Source organism: Marmota monax, unplaced genomic scaffold (genome assembly GCF_021218885.2).
Source record: "Marmota monax isolate L192 unplaced genomic scaffold, Marmota_monax_Labrador192_F-V1.1 WCK01_AAM20220418_F8-fsc00036, whole genome shotgun sequence".
Taxonomy (NCBI): domain Eukaryota; kingdom Metazoa; phylum Chordata; class Mammalia; order Rodentia; family Sciuridae; genus Marmota; species Marmota monax.
The window spans coordinates 5,101,159-5,123,739 of record NW_026694491.1 but is presented as its reverse complement, the minus strand read 5'-3'; the positions used below and the strand labels follow the sequence as shown (position 1 = coordinate 5,123,739).

The window sequence follows — 22,581 nt, the reverse complement described above, 5'->3', positions numbered from 1 at the left end:
CAGGCCAGAACTGGTGACTGTAGGCTGACCTTGCTGTTAGGACACTGTGAAGATAAAACAAAAGCAAAGGGGTGAGCTGGGTCAAAAGAGGCCTCATAACAATGACTCTAAATCAAAATGCTTAAAGTCCAGGTTTGGAGCCACAGCCACAGCCAAATAAAATCATTTCATTTGTAAATAACTAAAGGTCAAAGAAGGCTATTAAATAAATCCCTTTAATCTAATGACAAATGACATTTATTTCTATAAAGCCACATAATATCCCATAAGATGCTAATATTCATACCTCATCAGAATGAAAATGACTCCTTTCCATTGCCTTCCTTATAAATTTGGAAAGCATTGATGGCCAAGTACCAACTCAAGAATACTAATGTCCTATGGCAATAGTCAGGGTTATTTTTACTGCAATGAAAGAAACTTAATTGAGGGGGAGAAAAAACAAAAGAGGGGGTGGTTTGTGGGGAAGGAGTCAATCAAAAATTCAAAAGAAGACATCCAAGAATCAGGGTAGCTCTGAGGACCCCACAAAACTAGAAACCAGGTCTCTCTTTCCTTTTCTAAGGGCATTACTTTTATTACCTCAATCTTTTTCTGAAGCTAAAAACATGGTCACCACACCCCTGGAGCTGTCTGTAGTTCTGTGGCCCTGGGAGCAAGGAACACTTTCTCTGCTAGTTTTTCTTGGAAAAAATCCTAGGGAAGAATTTGATCAACCTAGCATGGAATACGTATGTGCCTACTCCTGGGCACCTTGTTAGGGACAGGAGAATGCTGCTAGGATCAGTCAGGTGGGCTCACCTCTGGTACAAGCACGGGAGGTGGTATATTCTGATTAGTAGGGCTGGTATGGAAAGAAGCAGCCCCTCAAAAGACCTTTCTTGTTTATGCAAGTTATTTATTATTTATTTATTTTGTTCAGTAGATTGAACCTGGGACCTTACGCATGCTAGGCAAGCGCTGTACCCCTGAACTATACCCCCACCCCAGATGTTACTTTCTTTCGTTCTTTCTTTTTTAGTTGTAGTTGTTAGTACATTTATTTATTTATTTATTTGGTGCTGAGGATCAAACCCAGGGCCTTGCACATGTTAGGTGAGTGCTCTACCGCTGAGCCACAACCTCAGCTCCCAGATGTTACTTTCAAAAAGGAAAAAAAAAAAGTGCTGTTAAGCAGACAACAAATGCCCCTCACATTTATTGAATCAGTGATGAGAGTAAATTTCATTACCTGCTACTATCATTAGTTTGTCTATTTTTGTCGTGGCAAAGGTGGAACACTACAGAATTTAGAACTGTCTGGAATGTACTGTGAATTTGATATGATCTTCCTAAATCATATAAAATTAGCTAGCACAGAAGTTAAGAGATTAGCTGAAAATTGCTGAAAATATCAGATCCCACTTTTCTGACAAATGAAAGAAGGGTACAACAAAGATAAAAGTTGATAATCATAGCTGTATTTTTAATTTTTCCAAATATAACAATTAGGGCAGAAGAGGAGCAGCGGCCTGCTGAGAGGCAGAGCCGCCCCCTCCCCCTGCGCCGGCAAGGTAGAGGGAACTGTGACCACCCACAGAGCAGGCCCAGCGGCCTGCTGAGGGGCAGAGCCGCCCCCCACCCCCCGCGCCTGCCAGGTAGGCGGAATTGTGACTACCGACAGAAAAGGCCCAGTGGCCAGCGGCGGGACAGAGCTTCCAATCACTCCTGCAAGGTAGGCGGGCCTGCGACCCACCAGAAGAAGAGGAGCAGCGGCCTGCTGAGAGGCAGAGTCGCCCCCCACCCCCCGCGCCTGCCAGGTAGGCGGAACTGTGACCACCAACAGAAAAGGCCCAGTGGCCCGCAGAGGGGCAGAGCTTCCAATCACTCCTGCAAGGTAGGCGGGCCTGCGACCCACCGGCAGAAGAGGAGCAGCGGCCTGCTGAGAGGCAGAGCCACCCCCTCCCCCCGCGCCTGCAAGGTAGACGGAACTGTGACCACCATCAGAACAGGCCAGACCTGCAACTGACAGACAGAACAGGCCCAGTGGCCTGAGGAAGGGTAGAGCCACCCTCCCCCCCGCACCTGCAAGGTAGGCGGACCTGCGACCCACTGGCAGAACAGCCCCAGAGGCCTGCAGAGGGGCAGTGCCGCTGCCTGCGCCTGCAAAGTAGGCAGAACTGCGACCACCGACAGAACAAGCCTAGCAGCCCGCAGAGGGACAGAGCCGCCGCCCGCGCCTGCAAGGTAGGCGGACCTGCTACCAACCGGCAGAGCAGGCCCAGCGGCCTGCCGGCATGGTAGGCACATTGCCCCAATTGGAGGAGGGGCAGAGCCGCCACCCGCGCCTGCGAGGGAGACTTTGCAACTATACAAGACCAACATAAATATATAGGGGGGAAATTCAATAGCACAACAGTTTCACCAAGTAGAAAGGAACGCGAACAGTATGAAGAGACAAGGAAAGAAAGGACCACAAGCAATGCAGGTCAACTCAACGTTAGAAGAGGTAATAGCTGCAGCAGATGGAATGTCAGATAAAGAATTCAGGATATACATGCTTCAGATGATCTGGAGTCTCAAGGAAGACATCAGACAGCAAAATCAGACAATGAAAGATCACTTCAACAATGAATTACATAAACAAATCCAAGAAGCAAAAGATCAACTATACAGGGAGATAGAGGTTATAAAAAACAAACAAACAGAAATCCTAGAAATGCAGGAAGCAATAAACCAACTTAAAAACTCAATTGAGAATACTACCAGCAGAGTAGAACACTTAGAAGATAGAACATCAGGCAATGAAGATAAAGTATTTCAACTTGAAAAGAACATAGACAGCTCAGCAAGACTGTTAAGAAACCATGAGCAGAACATCCAAGAAATATGGGATAACATCAAGAGACCAAATTTAAGAGTCATTGGGATACAGGAAGGGACAGAGTTTCAAACCAAAGGAATGAGCAATCTATTCAATGAAATAATACGAGAAAACTTCCCAGACTTGAAGAATGAGACAGAACCCCAAATCCTAGAAGCCTACAGGACGCCGAATGTGCAAAATCATAAGAGACCCACACCTAGACACATTATAATGAAGATGCCCAACATACAGAATAAGGAGAGAATTTTAAAAGCTACAAGAGAAAGGAAGCAGATCACATTTAGGGGTAAGCCAATCAGGATAACAGCTGATCTTTCAACACAGACTCTGAAAGCTAGAAGATCCTGGAATAACATATTTCAAACACTGAAAGATAATGGGTTCCAACCAAGAATTGTGTTTCCAGCGAAACTAAGCTTCAGGATGGAAGATGAAATTAAAACCTTCCACGATAAACAAAAGTTAAAAGAATTTGCAGCTAGAAAACCATCTCTTCAAAACATCCTTGGCAAAACATTACAGGAAGAGGAAATGAAAAATAACAATGAAAACCAACAGTGGGAGGTAGGACAGTAAAGGGGGGAAAAATAATCAAAGAGGAAAACAAACCATGTTTAGTAACATAAATAAATATGGCTGGAAGAACAACCCATATCTCAATAATAACCCTAAATGTTAATGGCTTAAACTCACCAATCAAGAGACACAGGCTAGTAGAATGGATCACAAAACAAGACCCAACAATATGCTGCCTACAGGAGACGCATTTGATAGGAAAAGACATACATAGGCTGAAGGTGAAAGGTTGGGAAAAATCATATCAGTCATATGGACTTCGGAAACAAGCAGGAGTGTCCATACTCATATCAAATAAAATAGATTTCAAGCCAAAGTTAATCAAAAGGGATAAAGAGGGACACTACATACTGCTTAAGGGAACCATACACCAACAAGACATAACAATCATAAATATATATGCCCCAAACAATGGTGCAGCTATGTTCATCAAACAAACTCTTCTCAAGTTCAAGAGTCTAATAGACCACCATACAATAATCATGGGAGACTTCAACACACCTCTCTTGCCACTGGACAGATCTTCCAAACAAAAGTTGAATAAGGAAACTATAGAACTCAATAACACAATTAATAACCTAGACTTAATTGACATATATAGAATATACCACCCAACATCAAGCAGTTACACTTTTTTCTCAGCAGCACATGGATCCTTCTCAAAAATAGATCATATATTATGTCACAGGGCAACTCTTAGACAATATAAAGGAGTAGAGATAATACCATGCATCCTATCTGATCATAATGGAATGGAACTGAAAATCAACGATAAAAGAAGGAAGGAAAAAGAATACATCACTTGGAGAATGAACAATAGGTTACTGAATGATCAATGGGTTATAGAAGACATCAAGGAGGAAATTAAAAATTCTTAGAGATTAATGAAAACACAGACACAACATATCGGAATCTATGGGACACATTGAAAGCAGTTCTAAGAGGAAAATTCATTGCTTGGAGTTCATTCCTTAAAAAAAGGAAAAACCAACAAATAAATGATCTCATACTTCATCTCAAAATCCTAGAAAAAGAAGAGCAAAACAACAGCAAAAGAAGTAGAAGGCAAGAAATAATTAAAATCAGAGCTGAAATTAATGAAATCGAAACAAAAGAAACAATTGAAAAAATTGACAAAACTAAAAGTTGGTTCTTTGAAAAAATAAACAAAATCGACAGACCCTTAGCCATGCTAGCGAAGAGAAGAAGAGAGAGAACTCAAATTACTAGCATACGGGATGAAAAAGGCAATATTACAACAGACACTTCAGATATACAGAAGATAATCAAAAATTATTTTGAATCCTTATACTCCAATAAATTAGAAGATAATGAAGGCATAGATAAATTTCTTAAGTCATATGATCTGCCCAGATTGAGTCAGGAGAATGTAGACAACCTAAACAGACCAATATCAATTGAGGAAATAGAAGAAACCATCAAAAGACTACCAACTAAGAAAAGCCCAGGACCAGATGGGTATACAGCAGAGTTTTACAAAACCTTTAAAGAGGAACTAATACCAATACTTTTCAAGCTACTTCAGGAAATAGAGAAAGAGGGAGAACTTCCAAATTCATTCTACGAGGCCAACATCACCCTGATACCTAAACCAGACAAAGACACTTCAAAGAAAGAAAACTACAGACCAATATCTCTAATGAACCTAGATGCAAAAATCCTCAATAAAATTCTGGCGAATCGGATACAAAAACATATCAAAAAAATTGTGCACCATGATCAAGTAGGATTCATCCCTGGGATGCAAGGCTGGTTCAATATACGGAAATCAATAAATGTTATTCACCACATCAATAGACTTAAAAATAAGAACCATATGATCATCTCGATAGATGCGGAAAAAGCATTCGACAAAGTACAGCATCCCTTTATGTTCAAAACTCTAGAAAAACTAGGGATAACAGGAACATACCTCAATATTGTAAAAGCAATCTATGCTAAGCCTCAGGCTAGCATCATTCTGAATGGAGAAAAATTGAAGGCATTCCCTCTAAAATCTGGAACAAGACAGGGATGCCCTCTCTCACCACTTCTGTTCAACATAGTTCTCGAAACACTGGCCAGAGCAATTAGACAGACGAAAGAAATTAAAGGCATCAAAATAGGAAAAGAAGAACTTAAATTATCACTATTTGCAGATGACATGATTCTATACCTAGCAGACCCAAAAGGGTCTACAAAGAAACTATTAGAGCTAATAAATGAATTCAGCAAAGTGGCAGGATATAAAATCAACACGCATAAATCAAAGGCATTCCTGTATATCAGCGACAAATCCTCTGAAATGGAAATGAGGACAACCACTCCATTCACAATATCTTCAAAAAAAATAAAATACTTGGGAATCAACCTAACAAAAGAGGTGAAAGACTTATACAATGAAAACTACAGAACCCTAAAGAGAGAAATAGAAGAAGATCTTAGAAGATGGAAAAATATACCCTGTTCATGGATAGGCAGAACTAACATCATCAAAATGGCGATATTACCAAAAGTTCTCTATAGGTTTAATGCAATGCCAATCAAAATCCCAACGGCATTTCTTGTAGAAATAGAGAAAGCAATCATGAAATTCATATGGAAAAATAAACGACCCAGAATAGCAAAAACAATGCTAAGCAGGAAGTGTGAATCAGGCGGTATAGCGATACCAGACTTCAAACTATACTAAAGAGCAATAGTAACAAAAACAGCATGGTACTGGTACCAAAACAGGCGGGTGGACCAATGGTACAGAATAGAGGACACAGAAACCAATCCACAAAACTACAACTACCTTATATTTGATAAAGGGGCTAAAAGCATGCAATGGAGGAAGGATAGCATCTTCAACAAATGGTGCTGGGAAAACTGGAAATCCATATGCAACAAAATGAAACTGAATCCCTTTCTCTCGCCATGCACAAAAGTGAATTCAAAATGGATCAAGGAGCTTGATATCAAATCAGAGACACACCATCTGATAGAAGAAAAAGTTGGCTACGATCTACATACTTTGGGGTCGGGCTCCAAATTCCTCAATAGGACACCCATAGCACAAAAGTTAATAACTAGAATCAACAAATGGGACTTATTCAAACTAAAAAGTTTTTTCTCAGCAAAAGAAACAATAAGAGAGGTAAATAGAGAGCCTACATCCTGGGAAAAAATCTTTACTCCTCACACTTCAGATAGAGCCCTAATATCCAGAGTATACAAAGAACTCAAAAAATTAGACAATAAGAGAACAAACAACCCAATCAACAAATGGGCCAAGGACCTGAACAGACACTTCTCAGAGGAGGACATACAATCAATCAACAAGTACATGAAAAAATGCTCACCATCTCTAGCAGTCAGAGAAATGCAAATCAAAACCACCCTAAGATACCATCTCACTCCAGTTAAATTGGCAGCCATTATGAAGTCAAACAACAACAAGTGCTGGCGAGGATGTGGGGAAAAGGGTACACTTGTACATTGCTGGTGGGACTGCAAATTGGTGCAGCCAATTTGGAAAGCAGTATGGAGATTTCTTGGAAAGCTTTGAATGGAGCCACCATTTGACCCAGCTATTCCCCTTCTTGGTCTATTCCCTAAAGACCTAAAAAGAGCATGCTACAGGGACACTGCTACATCGATGTTCATAGCAGCACAATTCACAATAGCAAGACTGTGGAACCAACCTAGATGCCCTTCAATAGATGAATGGATAAAAAAAATGTGGCATTTATACACAATGGAGTATTACTCTGCATTAAAAAATGACAAAATCATAGAATTTACAGGGAAATGGATGGCATTAGAGCAGATTATGCTAAGTGAAGCTAGCCAATCCCTAAAAAACAAATGCCAAATGTCTTCTTTGATATAAGGAGAGTAACTAAGAACAGAGTAGGGACGAAGAGCATGAGAAGAAGATTAACATTAAACAGGGATGAGAGGTGGGAGGGAAAGGGAGAGAGAAGGGAAATTGCATGGAAATGGAAGGAGACCCTCAGAGTTATACAAAAGTACATACAAGAGGAAGTGAGGGGAAAGGGAAAAATAATACAAGGGGACAAATGAATGTCAGTAGAGGGGGCAGAGAGAGAAGAGGGGAGGGGAGTGGAGGGGAGGGGAGGGGGGATAGTAGAGGATAGGAAAGGCAGCAGAACACAACAGACACTAGTATGGCAATATGTAAATCAATGGATGTGTAACTGATGTGATTCTGCAATCTGTATATGGGGTAAAAATGGGAGCTCATAACCCACTTGAATCAAAGTGTGAAATATGATATATCAAGAACTATGTAATGTTTTGAACAGCCAACAATTAAAAATTAAAAAAAAAGAAATTAAATTGAAAAAAAAAACAAATATAACAATTAAATTTTTAAGAAATTTTAAAATCAGCAAATAATTTAAAATTGAGTTTCTATTAAAATTTAAGGGAGGCTGGGGTTGTAGTTCAGTGGCAGAGCGCTTGCTTAGCATGTGTGAGGCACTGGGTTTAATCCTTAACACCACATATGAATGAACCAATCAAATAAAGGCATGCTGTTTACCTACAACTACAAAAAAACAAATTTTTTTAAACTTAAAGGAATTTTCTATAAAATCATTTCAAAATATTTTTAAGTCATAGTGATCTATAATATTGACATTTAGTGTAAAGTTCAGCTGAACTAGTTATTTATATGATCTATTCATTTAAAATAAATAATAGTAAATAGGCCTAAAATTGATCATGCTTTCAGGAACTCCACATCAGTAAACTTAATGATTATTTTTAATTTTTATTAGGATTTTGGATCTTCTCCTATGTTTCCACCAAGAAAACTAAGGTATGAAAATATTAATAACAATGTCTACCAAACGTCAGAGACTTTTCCTGCTAATGACTCTGAGGAGGATTTAATTATCCCTCTGTCGCAGGTGACTTCCTCCTAGGAGATGACAAGATCCAGTTGACCTAGGTCATTCCAACTTCATAGTCATGTTTCCTTCCAGACTGTCATCTTTCTTTCCTGACTCAACAATGCAGGAGGGAAGAACAAGGCTGTGCAGGAGGTTTGCTAATAAGATATATGTCTAAAAATTGAGAGCTATAGGGCTGGGGATGTGGCTCAAGCGGTAGCACGCTCGCCTGGCATGCGGGTGGCCCGGGTTCGATCCTCAGCACCACATACAAACAAAGATGTTGTGTCCGCCGAAAACTAAAAAATAATAAATATTAAAAAAAAATTGAGAGCTATAAAAATAATTATTGAATCACGAATTATGTAAATGTGCTATAGAGTTGATTAAACAAGTTAACTTCCTAATTTTAAAACATTCTTTGGGGTTGAAGATATAGCTTAAGGTTAGAGAGTTTGCTTGCCAATGCTGGGTTTGACCCCCAGCATTGCAAGAAAAAAAACAACAAAACATAATAATAACAAATAACCCAATCAGTAAATGGGCAAAGGAACTGAACAGACACTTCACAGAAGAAGAAATGATTGGTCAACAAATATATGAAGAAATGTTCAACATTACTAGCAATTAGAGAAATGAGATTTTATCTCACTTTAGTCAGAATGGCAATTATCAAAAATACAAGAAGACTTCCAAGGGTAGCTTTGAGGACCCCACAAAACTAGAAACCAGGTCTCTCTTTCCTTTTCTAAGGGCATTACTTTTATTACCTCAATCTTTTCCTGAAGCTAAAAACATGGTCACCACACCCCTGGAGCTGTCTGTAGTTATAGTGTACCTTTTCCCCACATCCTCACCAATAATGCTGGTGAGGATGTGGGGAAAAGGTACACTCATACACTGCTGGTAGGACTGCAAATTGGTGCAACCACCCTGGAAAGCAGTACGGAGATTCCTCAGAAAACTTGGAGTGGAACCACTATTTGACCCAGGTATCCCACTCCTCAGCATATACCAAATGCCTTAAGATCAATGTATCATACTGACACAGCCACATCAATGTTTATAGCAGCTTAATTTACAATAGCTAAGCTATGAAACCATCCTAGGTGCCCTTCAACAGATGAATGGCTAAAGAAAATGTGGTATAGATACACAATGGAATGCTAGAATCTGTAAACAGTTCAAGATGGCGCCTGGCATTTTGCCAGAGGGAGTGGTTTGTGAAGTAACGCCAGCAAGTCATTGAGTGTGGAGATTCCTTATTGGTTGACTGCTGTATCTAGTTTATGTTAATTAAGATAAGCTGTGTGGAATGTATATATACCCCTCCTGTCCTACAATAAACGGCTCCCACTCCTGCTGTATCAATGTACACAAGTTGTTCGTCACTGCCCGGTTATTTTGCCCAGCCAGGCGGGCTGCGGCAGATGGTGGCCCGTACGGGGAGCCCCGGGACACTAGGGGGTGATGAAAAAAAAAGCTGCCCGTCCCTAGATAGGACGGGAGCAAATTTGCTCGTCCCTAGGCAGATAGGGTGAGAGGAAAAATGGCCATTTTGAGAAAATGGAGAAGATTGATACAGTATGTTTGTGTCTTGTTTTGTCTTGAAATGTTGTATTGTCTTTGTGATGAAAATATAGAAGGGGTGAGAAGTAAATTACTAAGGGAAGAAGGCACCCCAGTGGAACCAAGAGCAGTTAGGGCATGTGTTGATGGAAGCCTGGGAACTCTAGTCAGAAAGAAGAAAGTTCAGAGGAGGAAGGATTATCAGGAAAAAAGTTGCAGGAAAAGGCTATTACTGAATACTTTTCATTACCGGAGGGTGCGTGAATCGGCGCGGTGGCTGCCACGTGCGCGAGCCGGTCATGGTGCAGCAAGGACTTTCCAAGCGGTGGCAGCCAGCTCTTCCCCGCTCCCCCCCCCCCCCGGGGGTGGGACGCCACTGCGAGAGCCCAAATCCAGACCTGACCCGGAGGCACAGTCTCGCAGGCTCTTGCTCCCTGTGCCCAGTGGCAGTTTGAGTCCGGGACGCTCCCTGGGACTTTCCTCGGGAGTCCGGGACACTCCCCAGACTCTCTCTGGGGCCATCTGGGGCTGCCCTGGCTGCTGCAGGCGGAAGACGCCCCGCATCCCTGAAGTTTGATCATTTCCAAGGCCAGTAACTACAATGGTTCTCCCACACCTGGAAGCTAATGAGAAATGAGCACTATTAAGACTTATTTCAAATGTAAAAAACCTTGAGATAATGTACTAAATTGTTCAGAAGGTTGTTTTCTTAGTGCCTGCTGGAATACTACAGGATTTTCTTTAGCATCATTGCTGGAGTTCCTGCCTTCATCCCAGTGCCGATGAAGAAGAGGATGGAAGAATTTCCAGTGTTGCTGAGAACCGGATGAGACTTCGGATCAAGCTAGCTGCCTGCAGAACTTACCTGAACTGTGATTTACCTGGACTGTGAGTTAATCTATTTAGACACTGCTTTACCTGGACTGAGACAACAAACTGTAATCTACAACAAATTGTAACTCAGTATCTTTGCTAACGGTGTCATTGCTGGTATAATTTTTCCAAGGGCTTCTTGCATGGAGCCATCAATTGGCTTGATATTGTAGCATTTTGTATCCTCCCCTTCTGCTTGTAGCAGATTATTTATGGTGTTTGTGTAAAAACCACTATGGTCATTATTTAAATTAAACAAAAGGGGGAAATGTTAGAGTCTGTAAACAGTTCAAGATGGCGCCTGGCATTTTGCCAGAGGGAGTGGTTTGTGAAGTAACGCCATCGAGCCATTGAGTGTGGAGATTCCTTATTGGTTGACTGCTGTATTTAGTTTATGTTAATTAAGATAAGCTGTGTGGAATGTATATATACCCCTCCTGTCCTACAATAAACGGCTCCCACTCCTGCTGTATCAATGTACACAAGTTGCTTGTCACCCCCCGGTTATTTTGCCTAGCCAGCCGGGCTGCGGCAATGGAACACTACTCAGCCATAAAGAGAAATGAGATTATGGCATTTGCTGGTGAATGGATTGAACTGGATATTATCATGCTAAGTGAAATAAGCCAATCCTCCCAAAACCAAAGGCCAAATGTTTTCTCTGTGGATGCTAACACACAACAGGCAGGGGCAGGCTGTTAGAAGTACTTTGGATTAGATGAGGGGAATGAAGGGAAGCATGGGGATGAGAATAGAAAGACAGAATGAGGGCTGGGGTTGTGGCTCAGTGGTAGAGTGCTTGCCTAGCATATGTGAGGTACTGGGTTTGATTCTCAGCACCACATAAAAATAAATAAAGGTCCACCAACAACTAATAAAATATTTTTTAAAAAAGCAAGAAAGATAGAAGAATTGAATTGGACATTACTTTCCTATGTGCCTATATGAACACATGAGCAATGTAATTCCATATTAGGTACAACACAAGAATGGGAAGTTATACTCCATGTATGTATGTATGTATGTATGTAAAAGTATATTCTACTGTGATGTATAACTAAAAAGTACAAATAAGAATTTAAAACTTAAAAAAATAAAATGTTCTCCAAAAACAGAATAGACACAATTGCATTGTGTAAAATGAGATAAATGCCAATTCTAGGCCCCTAAAATCTCAACATACAACTCAGTGAGCAAACAAGCAAGAAATAAAGGCAAAGCGGCCATTACTCAATCAAAAGTAGAAGTGTGCCAAGTGACCACTAGCAAAATGTGAGAATGAAATCTTAGCTTCTTCACCAGTGGAAAATTACTTAAGGGTTTAATGAGGCTGTGGGAGCTGGGTGTATAGAGATAGTAAGGGAACTGGGGCAATGGCAGTTATAGGACAAATATTAATGACTATCTCATTTCTCAACCTGAGAAATTTAGGTCAGTCTATATGGGTAAGCTGCATCCTAACATAACAATCTTTTGGGGGATTGTATAGTAAGGCCCACCTAAGCAAGGGAGGTCACTGAGGTCACAGAGAAGTACATAATTCTACACAGGAGGGGTTTGTCAAAAGAGCTCTAAACTTTTTTTGTGTGTGTACCGGGAATTAAACTCAGGGGCACTCAACCACTGAGCCACATCCCCAGCCCTATTTTTAGAGACAAGATCTCACTGAATTGCTTAGTGCTTCTCCAAGTTGCTGAGTTTTGAACTTGTGATCCTCCTGTCTCAGCCTCCCGAGCCACTGGGATTCCAGGCTTGTGCCATCATGCCTGGCAAGAGCTCTACATTTTTTTTAAATATTTTTTTTTTTAGTTGTAGTTGGACATAATTGTGCTCTATATGTGTAGTAAGAATTGTAATGCATTCCACTGCTGTTGTGTATTTTAAAAAATGATAAAATCAATTAAAAATATTTTTTTAGTTGTAGTTGGACAGAATATCTTTATTTATTTTTTTGTGGTGCTGAGGATCGAACCCAGTGCCTTGCATGTGCCAGGCAAGCGCTCTACTGCTGAGCCCCAGCCCCAAGAGCTCTACATTTTTTTTTTTTGAGAGAGAGAGAGAGAGCGAGCGAGAGAGAGCGCGAGACCGAGCTTTTTAATATTTATTTTTTAGTTTTCGGCGGACACAACATCTTTATTTGTACGTGGTGCTGAGGATCAAACCCAGGGCCGTGTGCATGCCAGGCGAGCGAGCTACTGCTTGAGCCACATCCCCAGCTCCTGGATTAGGGTTTTTGATCAAAGACATTAACTACTCAGCATCACTCCTCCAGGCTTTGCTAACAAAACTTTAATCTTATTCCCCATTTATGTCTTCTAACAAGGCCAATTCCTTCTCCAGCTCTATGGATGACTCTTGATTAAAAGCCAAATATGGTGTCTCATGATTCCTGCCCAGTGGTTTTGATGTGGGCATCTGATATAATTCTGGCCAATGAGAACATAAGAGGAAGTCTGCTGAAAGTTTCTAGAAAATTTCTGTACTCTGAAGAAGGGCTATAAGACAGGTACATCCACATAGAAAAAATAAAAAAATAATGACCCCTGGTCAGTAACTAATAATGACCCCTGGAACTGTGGTGGCTGTTTTATAACTACAGAAAGATGGGAAACCAGAGCCTTTGGTAATGTTATTGAACTTAGAAACAATCTAAACTTTGTAAAGCTAATTATAGTCTGTTATGTATGTTATTAAAATGTTTTATTATTTAATGGAAATTAAGATCAGATTTATTTTTTTAATTTTTATAACTCTATTTTTTTATGTGGTTCTGAGGATTGAACCCAGTGCCTCACCCATGTTAGGCAAGTGCTTCACCACTGAGCTACAGCCCCAGCCCGAAGATCAGGTTTCTTTATAGCCATGGCTTCTGAGATTTTCCCCAAACCACAGACATCAAAACCCAATGTCAGGCCATTCTAGTCAGATGATTCTTCTAGCCCTCTGTATTTGGGTGGTTTTATGACATTTAGAAATCTGTCAACACCATTTTCCCTCCCATCTCCCCCACCCCCTTACTCCATGTCTTACCCATCCCACAAGCCATACTGCACTTACCTTCAGGTAATTAATTTGTAGAAGAAAGAAGGAAGAGGCTCAACTCAATCTATAATAAGCAAAAAAAAAAAAAAAAAGAGAGGGGGGGGGCTAGGTTGTGGCTCAGTGGCAGAACGTTTGCCTAGCATGTGTGAGGCACTGGGTTCAATTCTCAATACCACATATAAATAAATTAATAAACAAAATAAAGGTCCATTGACAATTTGAGAGAGAAAGAGAGAGAGAGGAACAGAATAATCATATATATAGTGCTCACCCAGGGGACAGAACTGTTATAAGAGGATTACTGCCAATAATAAATTAGAAATGAGTTTTTAAAATATTTTTTTAAATTGAGATAAACATTATGAGCATAAAGTTCACCTTTCAAACTACTTCATGGTTTTTAGTATCTTCAAAATGTTGTACAACCATCATTACTGATTCCAGAACATGTCTATCATCCCAAAAGAAACCTCATAACTGTTAGCAGACTATCCTGATTCTCAAATCTTTTTCAATTCATATGTCCTAACAGCCAAAAATTTTACTGAATTTTGTTTCTGTAGTTTGATAATAATGTGGGTTGTTTTGTTTATTTTCTCAATGCAAAATTATGCTTTTATATTATATATGCTTTTTCTAACTATAGATGCTCTCCCAGATTCTGAAGACCAGTCCTGTCCCCCATGGGTGTTATCCTCCTTTAGCTCTGGGTGAGTATAGCTTTATTAGTTAGTACTTGTGAAATGTGCATATTTTGCTTGGATGACTTTCATATGGCTGACTTCTGTGAGTTTTGTTTTTCTACCCAGCTCAAGTTAGAGCTAGTTATTTGTGCTTCCTTAGATAAAATTCTTTTTATTTTATTTTTTTAGTTATTGATAAACCTTTATTTAATTTATTTATATATGGTGCTGAGAATCAATCAAACCCAGTGCCTCACACAGGCCAGGCAGGTACTCCATGGCTGAGCCACAGCCTCTGCCCCAGAGTATCACAAGTTCATTAATGCTGACTGTAAAGAGACGGTTTTTATAAGTGAAAAAATGGTTTGTCATGGTAACTTAATATTAAAATTTCAAATTAGGACAACTTTGCTTGTGCATAATTTTCCATCCTTTTTTATTGCTTTGAAAGAGTATCATAAATCACCTAAAATGCGGTGTTGGTGCTTAGCCTTATTTAATGACAAAGAATTGACCACCATTTTTTTTTTTAAATTTTTATTGTGGCTCAAATTTCCAAGACATGATATAAGCAACCAAATCTGTAGACCTCTCTGTAACTAGAAACATTGGTAGAATCATCATACATGGGAATTTTAAAGACCTGGATAAATCTTCCAATGTATATGCAGAAACTTCATGGATTATATGCATTCACTTCAACATAACACTTTGAGTTATGAAGATAAAGCAATATATTAGCTTACAGTGATAGATCCTGACAAACACTTCTGGTTCATAATATTCCTATATCTTTAAAATTAATAATTAGGACTGTATTTAATAGGAAATATATCTAATAAGTAAATGCCAGTAACGAACTTCATTACTAGAGGAGAATTAACAAAGTCATAGGATTTTTATATCAGTGAGAACATTTGGTGGCAAATGAGAAAAGCCTAAGACAATCTAGATTTAGAAGAAAAAAAGTGACTTATATTCCTGAAGAGTCTAAGTGGAGTGTAGCTTCAGGCACACGTGGAGCCATGATGGAATCTGTCTTGCTCCTTCTCTTGGCTCCGCTTCCCTTTACACTTTTTTTTTTTCAGGCTACAGTGGCTCCCAGTGGCACAAGGTACATATCCTCCACTTTTCAAGTTTCGTGGAATGAGAAATTCTATTTTCCAGTGTTTCCAATTAAACTCCTAGACTTGAGTTTCACTGGCTTGTGTTAGGTCACTTTTATCTCTTGGACCCATCACTGAAGTGGGTAGGATACGGCACTCTGAGAACTAGTGGCTGTGATCAAATCCACTGACCCATATGGCCTGCAAGTAGGGGAAGGATGGTCCCCAAGGGAAGCCAGGGTTCTACGGCCAGAAGCAAGGGCAAGCATGAACAGAAATCCTGCACATGCTTTCCAGGAGCCAGGAGTCCTCTGACACAGCCGACACAGCCAGTGGAGGGGTAACCCAGAACTAGCATGGTGTCCTACTCCAGGAGACCATTCACATCATACTCTCTGAGAAATGTACAACATAGTAGCCCCTGCCTATCTCCTCTTCAGGACAGGAGGACTGTTCTTTCCAAAGGATTAAAAAAAAAAAATCTACCACCACGTGTCCATTCCTGTATTTCCTTTATATTCATAAATCTTAGTAACACACACAGACATCACCTTCCTGGAGCCAGAGCTGACAGATATAGTTGGATTACGGCCCACTTTGGATGTAACTGCATTTCATACTCACAGTCACTTGGTACCAGTGCCTGATTAAGTTGTGTTAGAGAACAGCATCATAAATAGGACTTCTCTATACACAGAAGTATGACTTGGAGCAAGATGAAGGTATGGAGGTCACCAATCTTTTGGGAAATAAAACATGCCAACATGGTAATTAGTGTTTTTTTTTTCTCCTACAAAAACTGGCAATGTAACTTTACATTTCCTATAACTATCTGCATGCTTTAATATTATTCCCCAAAGAGCTTTTACTTTCTGAAGTTTCAGAATTTGCTGTTAAGTGCTGTTGTTGTTTCATTCTAGTCATTATCTCACCTCTAATAAAATGATTACATTTGATCAATACTTCTCTACTTCATTGTCTATTTCTATGGTGTATATAGTGGATAGTGACTAGTGTTCAGTAAATGTTGAATACACAGATATTCCCAGGTACTCTTGGTTTTTTTTCCTCCTAAAAAAAAATTTAAAAAGAAATTTATATAAATAAGAACAGGGGCTGCTTTAGACTAAATAGACACAGAATATCCTGCTGAGGAGGTGTAACTGTAAAGTGAGACATCAATAATAGAAAAGAGGGAGCAACACAAATGTTACTAGGCCAGGCAGAAAGAAAAGCAAGGACAAAGCCCCCAGGACAAGACTGAACCCGGCATTTTGAAGAATGGAAAGAGGCTAGCATCATCACATCATGAGCAGCAGAGGGAGAAACGAGAAAGACGTCTGGGAGGTCCTAGGGCATGCCTCCAACATGAGCAGGGCAGGACTCAACAACTGCCTTTTATCTGTGAAGTATGTTTTGTGGCCAAGGGCACTGTCCTGTGGCTATGACAATGCAGCAGGCATGGTTAGCCCATAAATGCTGATCTTGGCCAACACATGATAAGGAAATTTCATAGATCTAAATTCAGAATAAGCACCTATTTTCATGGAAACAGATCACCACTCCCTTCCAAATGGAAGATGTCCAGTGAAATGAACCTGCTGTCCCTTCACCACTGGGCTTAGTGTTTATGTTGGGGACCCCCAGAAGCAGATACTGAGAGGGTTTGCTCTCCCGAGGTGGTCTCAGTAAGTACCTGGCTGAGTTATAGGATGATAGGTTTAATTCTGAAGGTTCATTTTTTAAGTGCTTCCCAAACTTTTATAGTAATCTTCAATGTTGCTTTCTTCAAGTCTCTGACTAGCAAGTGATTATAGATCCTGACCTCAGGTCTTGTTTCCTTCAAGTCAACGTACAGATAAAAGATATTGCTAAGAGCAGGGTATGGTGGTACATGTCTGTAATTCTAGCAACTCGGGAGGCTGAGGCAGGAGGATTTACATTTGAGGCCAGCCTCAGCAATTTAACAAGGCCCTAAGGAACTTAAGATACCCTGTATCAAAATTAAAAAAAAAAAAATAGCTGACTCAGTGGTAAAATGTCCCTGGATTCAAGTCCCAGTACAAAAAAAAAAAAAAAGTATTACTTAAAATCCTGGGATGTTTGTCCTCTGTTGTCCTTTAAGACAAGGACTCGAAGGGGACTGTGATACACAATAATATAATATACTTGTAGTTGGTCCTACACACTGTCTAATGCCTACAAGCCAGGCTTGCCTTTTTAATTTTCAGTTAATTGGACAGTAACTCACCACAATGGCAAAGGTATAGGTATAGGGGAGTCAAAGGCATGGACAGAGTGGGCAGAACCTGCTGACACTAAATGTGCCTTTGTGGTCCTGTCTATCAGTCAAGTGATGGAGTGCTACTGGAAATGGTTGACTCTAAGCAACTGAATTAGAGAGCACCTGGTATCCCATCATCTCCAACATCCCCAGTAGTGAATTGGCATTTTTTCTCAAAAAGAATAGTAATCTTGGGCTGGGACTGTGGCTCAGTGGTAGCACACTTGCCTTGCAGGTGTGAGGCACTGGGTTGGATTCTCAGCACCACGTATAAATAAATAAAATAAAGATCTATCAACAACTAAGGGAAAAATATTTTTTAAAAATAGTAATTTTGAAGCAAGTATGGCCCTACTCCCAAATCCTGTGGGCTTCCCTTGAATCCCCTACAGGTTTATCTCTAACTTCAGTAAATACCAGATACCTGGAGAGAGCTGAGTAACAAAGCGGCTTGGACTGCCAGGTTACATAAAGGGATGATTTACTCTGCCAGCTTTTTGGGTCCACTGGTAAATGAATAAAAACACCTATATGTGGCTGAGGATGTAGCTCAGCATGTGGGAGGCCCAGGTTCTCAGGGAAACACCTGTATGCTATTGTCTTGAAAACTCCAGGGTAGCACAAGGTGTTGTGCCTTTCCTGGTTATAGAAGGGTTAGGTGCAGCAGTTTGTCCTGACCATGGAAGGGGCTATCTCAATATGTCCTAGACCCCTGAATCCCTCAGAATTTCACCAAGAAGTCAAGTTACTCTATTTCCATGAGATTCAGATCCCAGCTTTTGGCATGCCTATATCCTGGGGTATCCGGGATTTGTTGCTCTGTATCAGTGTAGTGAACTAATGTGACAGCTCATTATTTGGGGAGGCATTAAATATCCTCATGTAACAAATATTGGGTCAGATTTGTATTTCTGTCCCTGTCAGGTAAAAGCAAACAACGGCTGGTTAACTATACAAACCAAACTGGATAAAACATGAAGTAGATGAAGACTTACATACAGAATGTCAGAAGCTGTATTAATTTGTTTCAATAGAGACCATGTCAGCAATAGCAGCTTTAATCCTGGTCATCTCAAGATTAGGTTTCACTGCAGACCATTGCCATTCTCCATGACCTACCAATCTTTCCCATCAATCACCTGGAAGTACACTGTACACGTGAGAATATAATAGGAATTACCACATTTGTATTTTTCTACCCTTTGATGGTTCTATTGATTTCTATAATTATCTCAAAGATACATTGCCTTTTCACTTATTCTTTGATAGCAAGGCATATTAGTCAATTCTTTGCTGAGTAACTTTATAAAGCAAAGAGGTTTATTTTGGCTCACAGCTCTACTAAGGTAGATGGACAGCATCTGTTGCTGGCTTCTTGCTTGCAGCGTTGCTCGTGTTTGGTAGTGGAGGGCACAGCCAAGAAGCTTGTGGAGGGATAGCCAAGAAGCTTGCAGACGTATCCCTTTTAGCCTCTTTCCTTCTCCTTATAAAGCAACCAGATACAATCATGGGGGTCCACCCTGATGGCCTTATTAACTCCTAATCACCTCCTAAAGACCCGACCTCTAGACATCATAGTCACAGTAAGTTTCTACTCTCTTAATACTTAACAATGGAGATTCAAATTTAACACAAAAACCCTTGGGGGACACCCTCAAGCTGTATCCAAACCACAAGAGGAGGGAACATTTCCCTGACTTGCCTTTGGCCCTTCTACCACAGGGACACTTACTCCTCAGAGCAGGGAGCCAATGTTCAGATTCTGCAAAGGATGTCCATCACTTCTACTCTGAGGAAATAAACTGTGAGATAGAGGTATGTATGTGTTCACTGTACCATCAGGCTTATAGTGAAATGGGGTTCAAACTCTATTCATCTCCCTTAAGCCTCTGTTCTGACCAGTTGGCCATAGTACTTTCAATCCCACCCCCAAATTAGTTCTAACTAAAAAATGGGAATATTTCTATTTTCCAAGTACACCTCACTTGAGAAAGTGGCTGGGTGGAAGGGCCTTATCTATTATTATAGTAGTACCTATATTTATTATTATAGTAGTCCTTGAATCAAGGGTTAAGAACTTCTAATTATTCACAAGTTTGTCTTGTCAATTTATTTCTAGTGACATTACAAAACAATGCTTTGGGCCTTGACAGAGGAGTTGGTAAAATGGTAGATTAACAGAGCATGTGAAATCTCAATCCAGCACAGGCTGGCTGCCTTTTAGTGTCTGGTTCTATGTTACATTAGCCAACAGCAAACTGCAGACAGCTGCCCAAAACAGCACAATGAATATAGTATCTCCTGAGATACAATTCAGCCTGATCCAGTTGGGTATGGGATATAAAGTCTGGATAAGGCTGTGAGCAACTATTGCTTCTTATGACTACAGAAGAGTTTCTGAACTGCTTTTGGATGTTGACTTCTTCAGCTTAGTAGTTCACAACCTTAGCTGCAAATGGGTGGGCAGTTAAAAATGACTGATGCCTGGATTTCTCCCTCAAAGAAATAAGAATATATTGGACTGGAGCCAGAGATAATTCACAGATTAAAATAAAATGTTAAAGAACCCAAACCCAGGAAAGAGGAAATGTCTGATGACCTTCTCCTTAGAGAGCTACAATAAAAGCATCTTAAAAAAAAAAAAAAAAAAAAGCCACACAGTTCTAAAGTCTCTGTCTTTCTGTCTCTCCATTTAAGTTTTAAATTTCCATGAGAAAATCTGCTTGGCTCAGCTTGGGTGTCAGTCTTCCCCTATCAGCCAGCAATGCAGTAAAGGTAATGACTAAGTAAATAACAAAGCACAAACACAACCACTGGAGCTGTTTTCAGAAAATGGGGAACTCTACACCAGGCAGCCACCTATCTGACATCTACTTTAATTACCTACGCTGGTAAGCTCCTATTTTGCAGTTCATGAATGACAAAGTTAAGAAATGAATGACAGAGTTAAGGGCAAAAAGGCACAAAAGACACTACTTGATCAAACAATTTTATTCAAGTTAATGGTAAGCAGGAAAAGTGCAAATTCATGAAAAGTCCCATATGTTACATGTTGAAACCGATTTTCACTGTCTTTACTTGTGATGTGTTGAAGGTGGGACCCATTCCTGAATCTTCTTTCTGGTGGTGGAATAAGGTACATACTGTTCTGGAGTGCCACTCACGTTGAACTTATGGTTTGTCCAAATGAATTTTCGAGCAGTAGGTGGTTTTGTTGTTGGAGGGTCATCGGTCATACAGTGAAGCCAACGATGCCTTAAAGAGGTGGAAGAAACTGTTATGAGAGGCATACTGTGGGAGGAAGGTTAACATGGCAGCTCTAGAGCAACTTTGTTATTTGGGTTAAAATCTCAACTCCAATACTCACTCACTGAACTTCTCTATGCTTTCATTTCAACTCAACATCACTACTTCCTATAGATGGTGTAAGGATCAAATGAGGTAATATAAATAAAGCATCTACAAAAATTTTTATTATTATCATTACTGTATTTCATCAAATCTAAGAATCATCAATGTTCAGATATATCATTATTTTATGTGTTTCTCAGAAGGAAAATATTTGGCCAATTAAATTATGACAGACTGTCAACTATAATACATATCTTAATCATAAATGTGAAAATTATTTTAGAGCTGATTAAATACAGAACTAGCATTACATGCTAGTGGCTGATTCTGAATTTTCAGTATGCTCATGACACTCTGGCTCATGAAGCTATGGTCCAAAATCCATGAGGGTCTTGCTGCACAAGAGGGTCTTGCTACATTAAGAGGGTCTCTGTGTGCATCTTTAACTCCAGTTTGAGTCCAAACACTATAACATATACAATTTTTTTAAAATTTTTTTTTAGTTATAGTTGGGCACAATACCTTTATTTTATTTTTATGTGGTGCTGAGGATTGAACCCAGCGCCTCACGTGTGCTGGGTGAACGCTCTACCGCTGAGCCACAATCCCAGCCCCTAACATATACAATTTAAAATATTAAATCACAGCCCCCAAATTCACAACTATTTTGGTTATAAGTGCTTAACAATCTAATTCTAAAGGCTATTTGATAGGGGAAGTGTGAGAAATCTGGCCTAAAAGCTGAGTACATGGAGAAGAAAGGAAAGAGACAGTGATGACATTGCTAATGACAGAGAAGGAGGAATCAAAGTTCAAGAGACAAACATTTAGAATCAAGCAGGAAGCTAAGCCAAGAAATTTATATGGAAAAGAAGTGGGAGAGAGAATTCATCAGATCATCCAAGACCTGGAGCTCACAAGACAGCAATGACCCTATGGAGAAAAGAAATGATGGGAACAGACACAGAACTGCAGCTCCAAGGGAAAAAAGGCAATTATCCAGCTGCAGAGAAAAGGATAAGAGGAAGAGGTTTCACTGGAATAAAGCTAAAGCTAATGAGCAAAATTTATAATACTATGTAGGCTGAAGAAAGTCTGCTAGCAATAACTGACAGACATAGCTAGGTAAAACCAGTAAAACAGAGATACACATGACAGCTATTATAGTAAGGTCTGAAGATAACTGCATCATGATCAGCTAACTCAGTGAAGAATGAAGAAGCCTGTACGAGCTGCATTATATCCTCTGAAGGAAACGGGGGTTGTTGAAGTGACCTGGACCAATAAGCCACAACTGTTAACAGAGCACTGAAACCCTCTGAACTGATCC

General features: G+C 40.0%; 1 protein-coding gene across 2 annotated transcripts in view; it reads right to left on the bottom strand.

The window, feature by feature from the left end:
* Positions 1-20,876: 20,876 nt before the first annotated feature.
* Positions 20,877-22,581, bottom strand: part of Ndufa12 (NADH:ubiquinone oxidoreductase subunit A12) — a 31,542-nt gene continuing 29,837 nt past the window's right edge. Inside the window, exon 4 of one of the 2 annotated variants that reach the window (XM_046419393.2) lies at positions 20,877-21,155. In XM_046419393.2, the coding sequence (XP_046275349.1) occupies positions 20,975-21,155 (181 nt within the window). In that variant the 3' untranslated portion in view covers positions 20,877-20,974. The remainder of the gene's footprint in view (positions 21,156-22,581) is intronic. The other variant, XM_046419394.2, reaches the window with a different exon arrangement.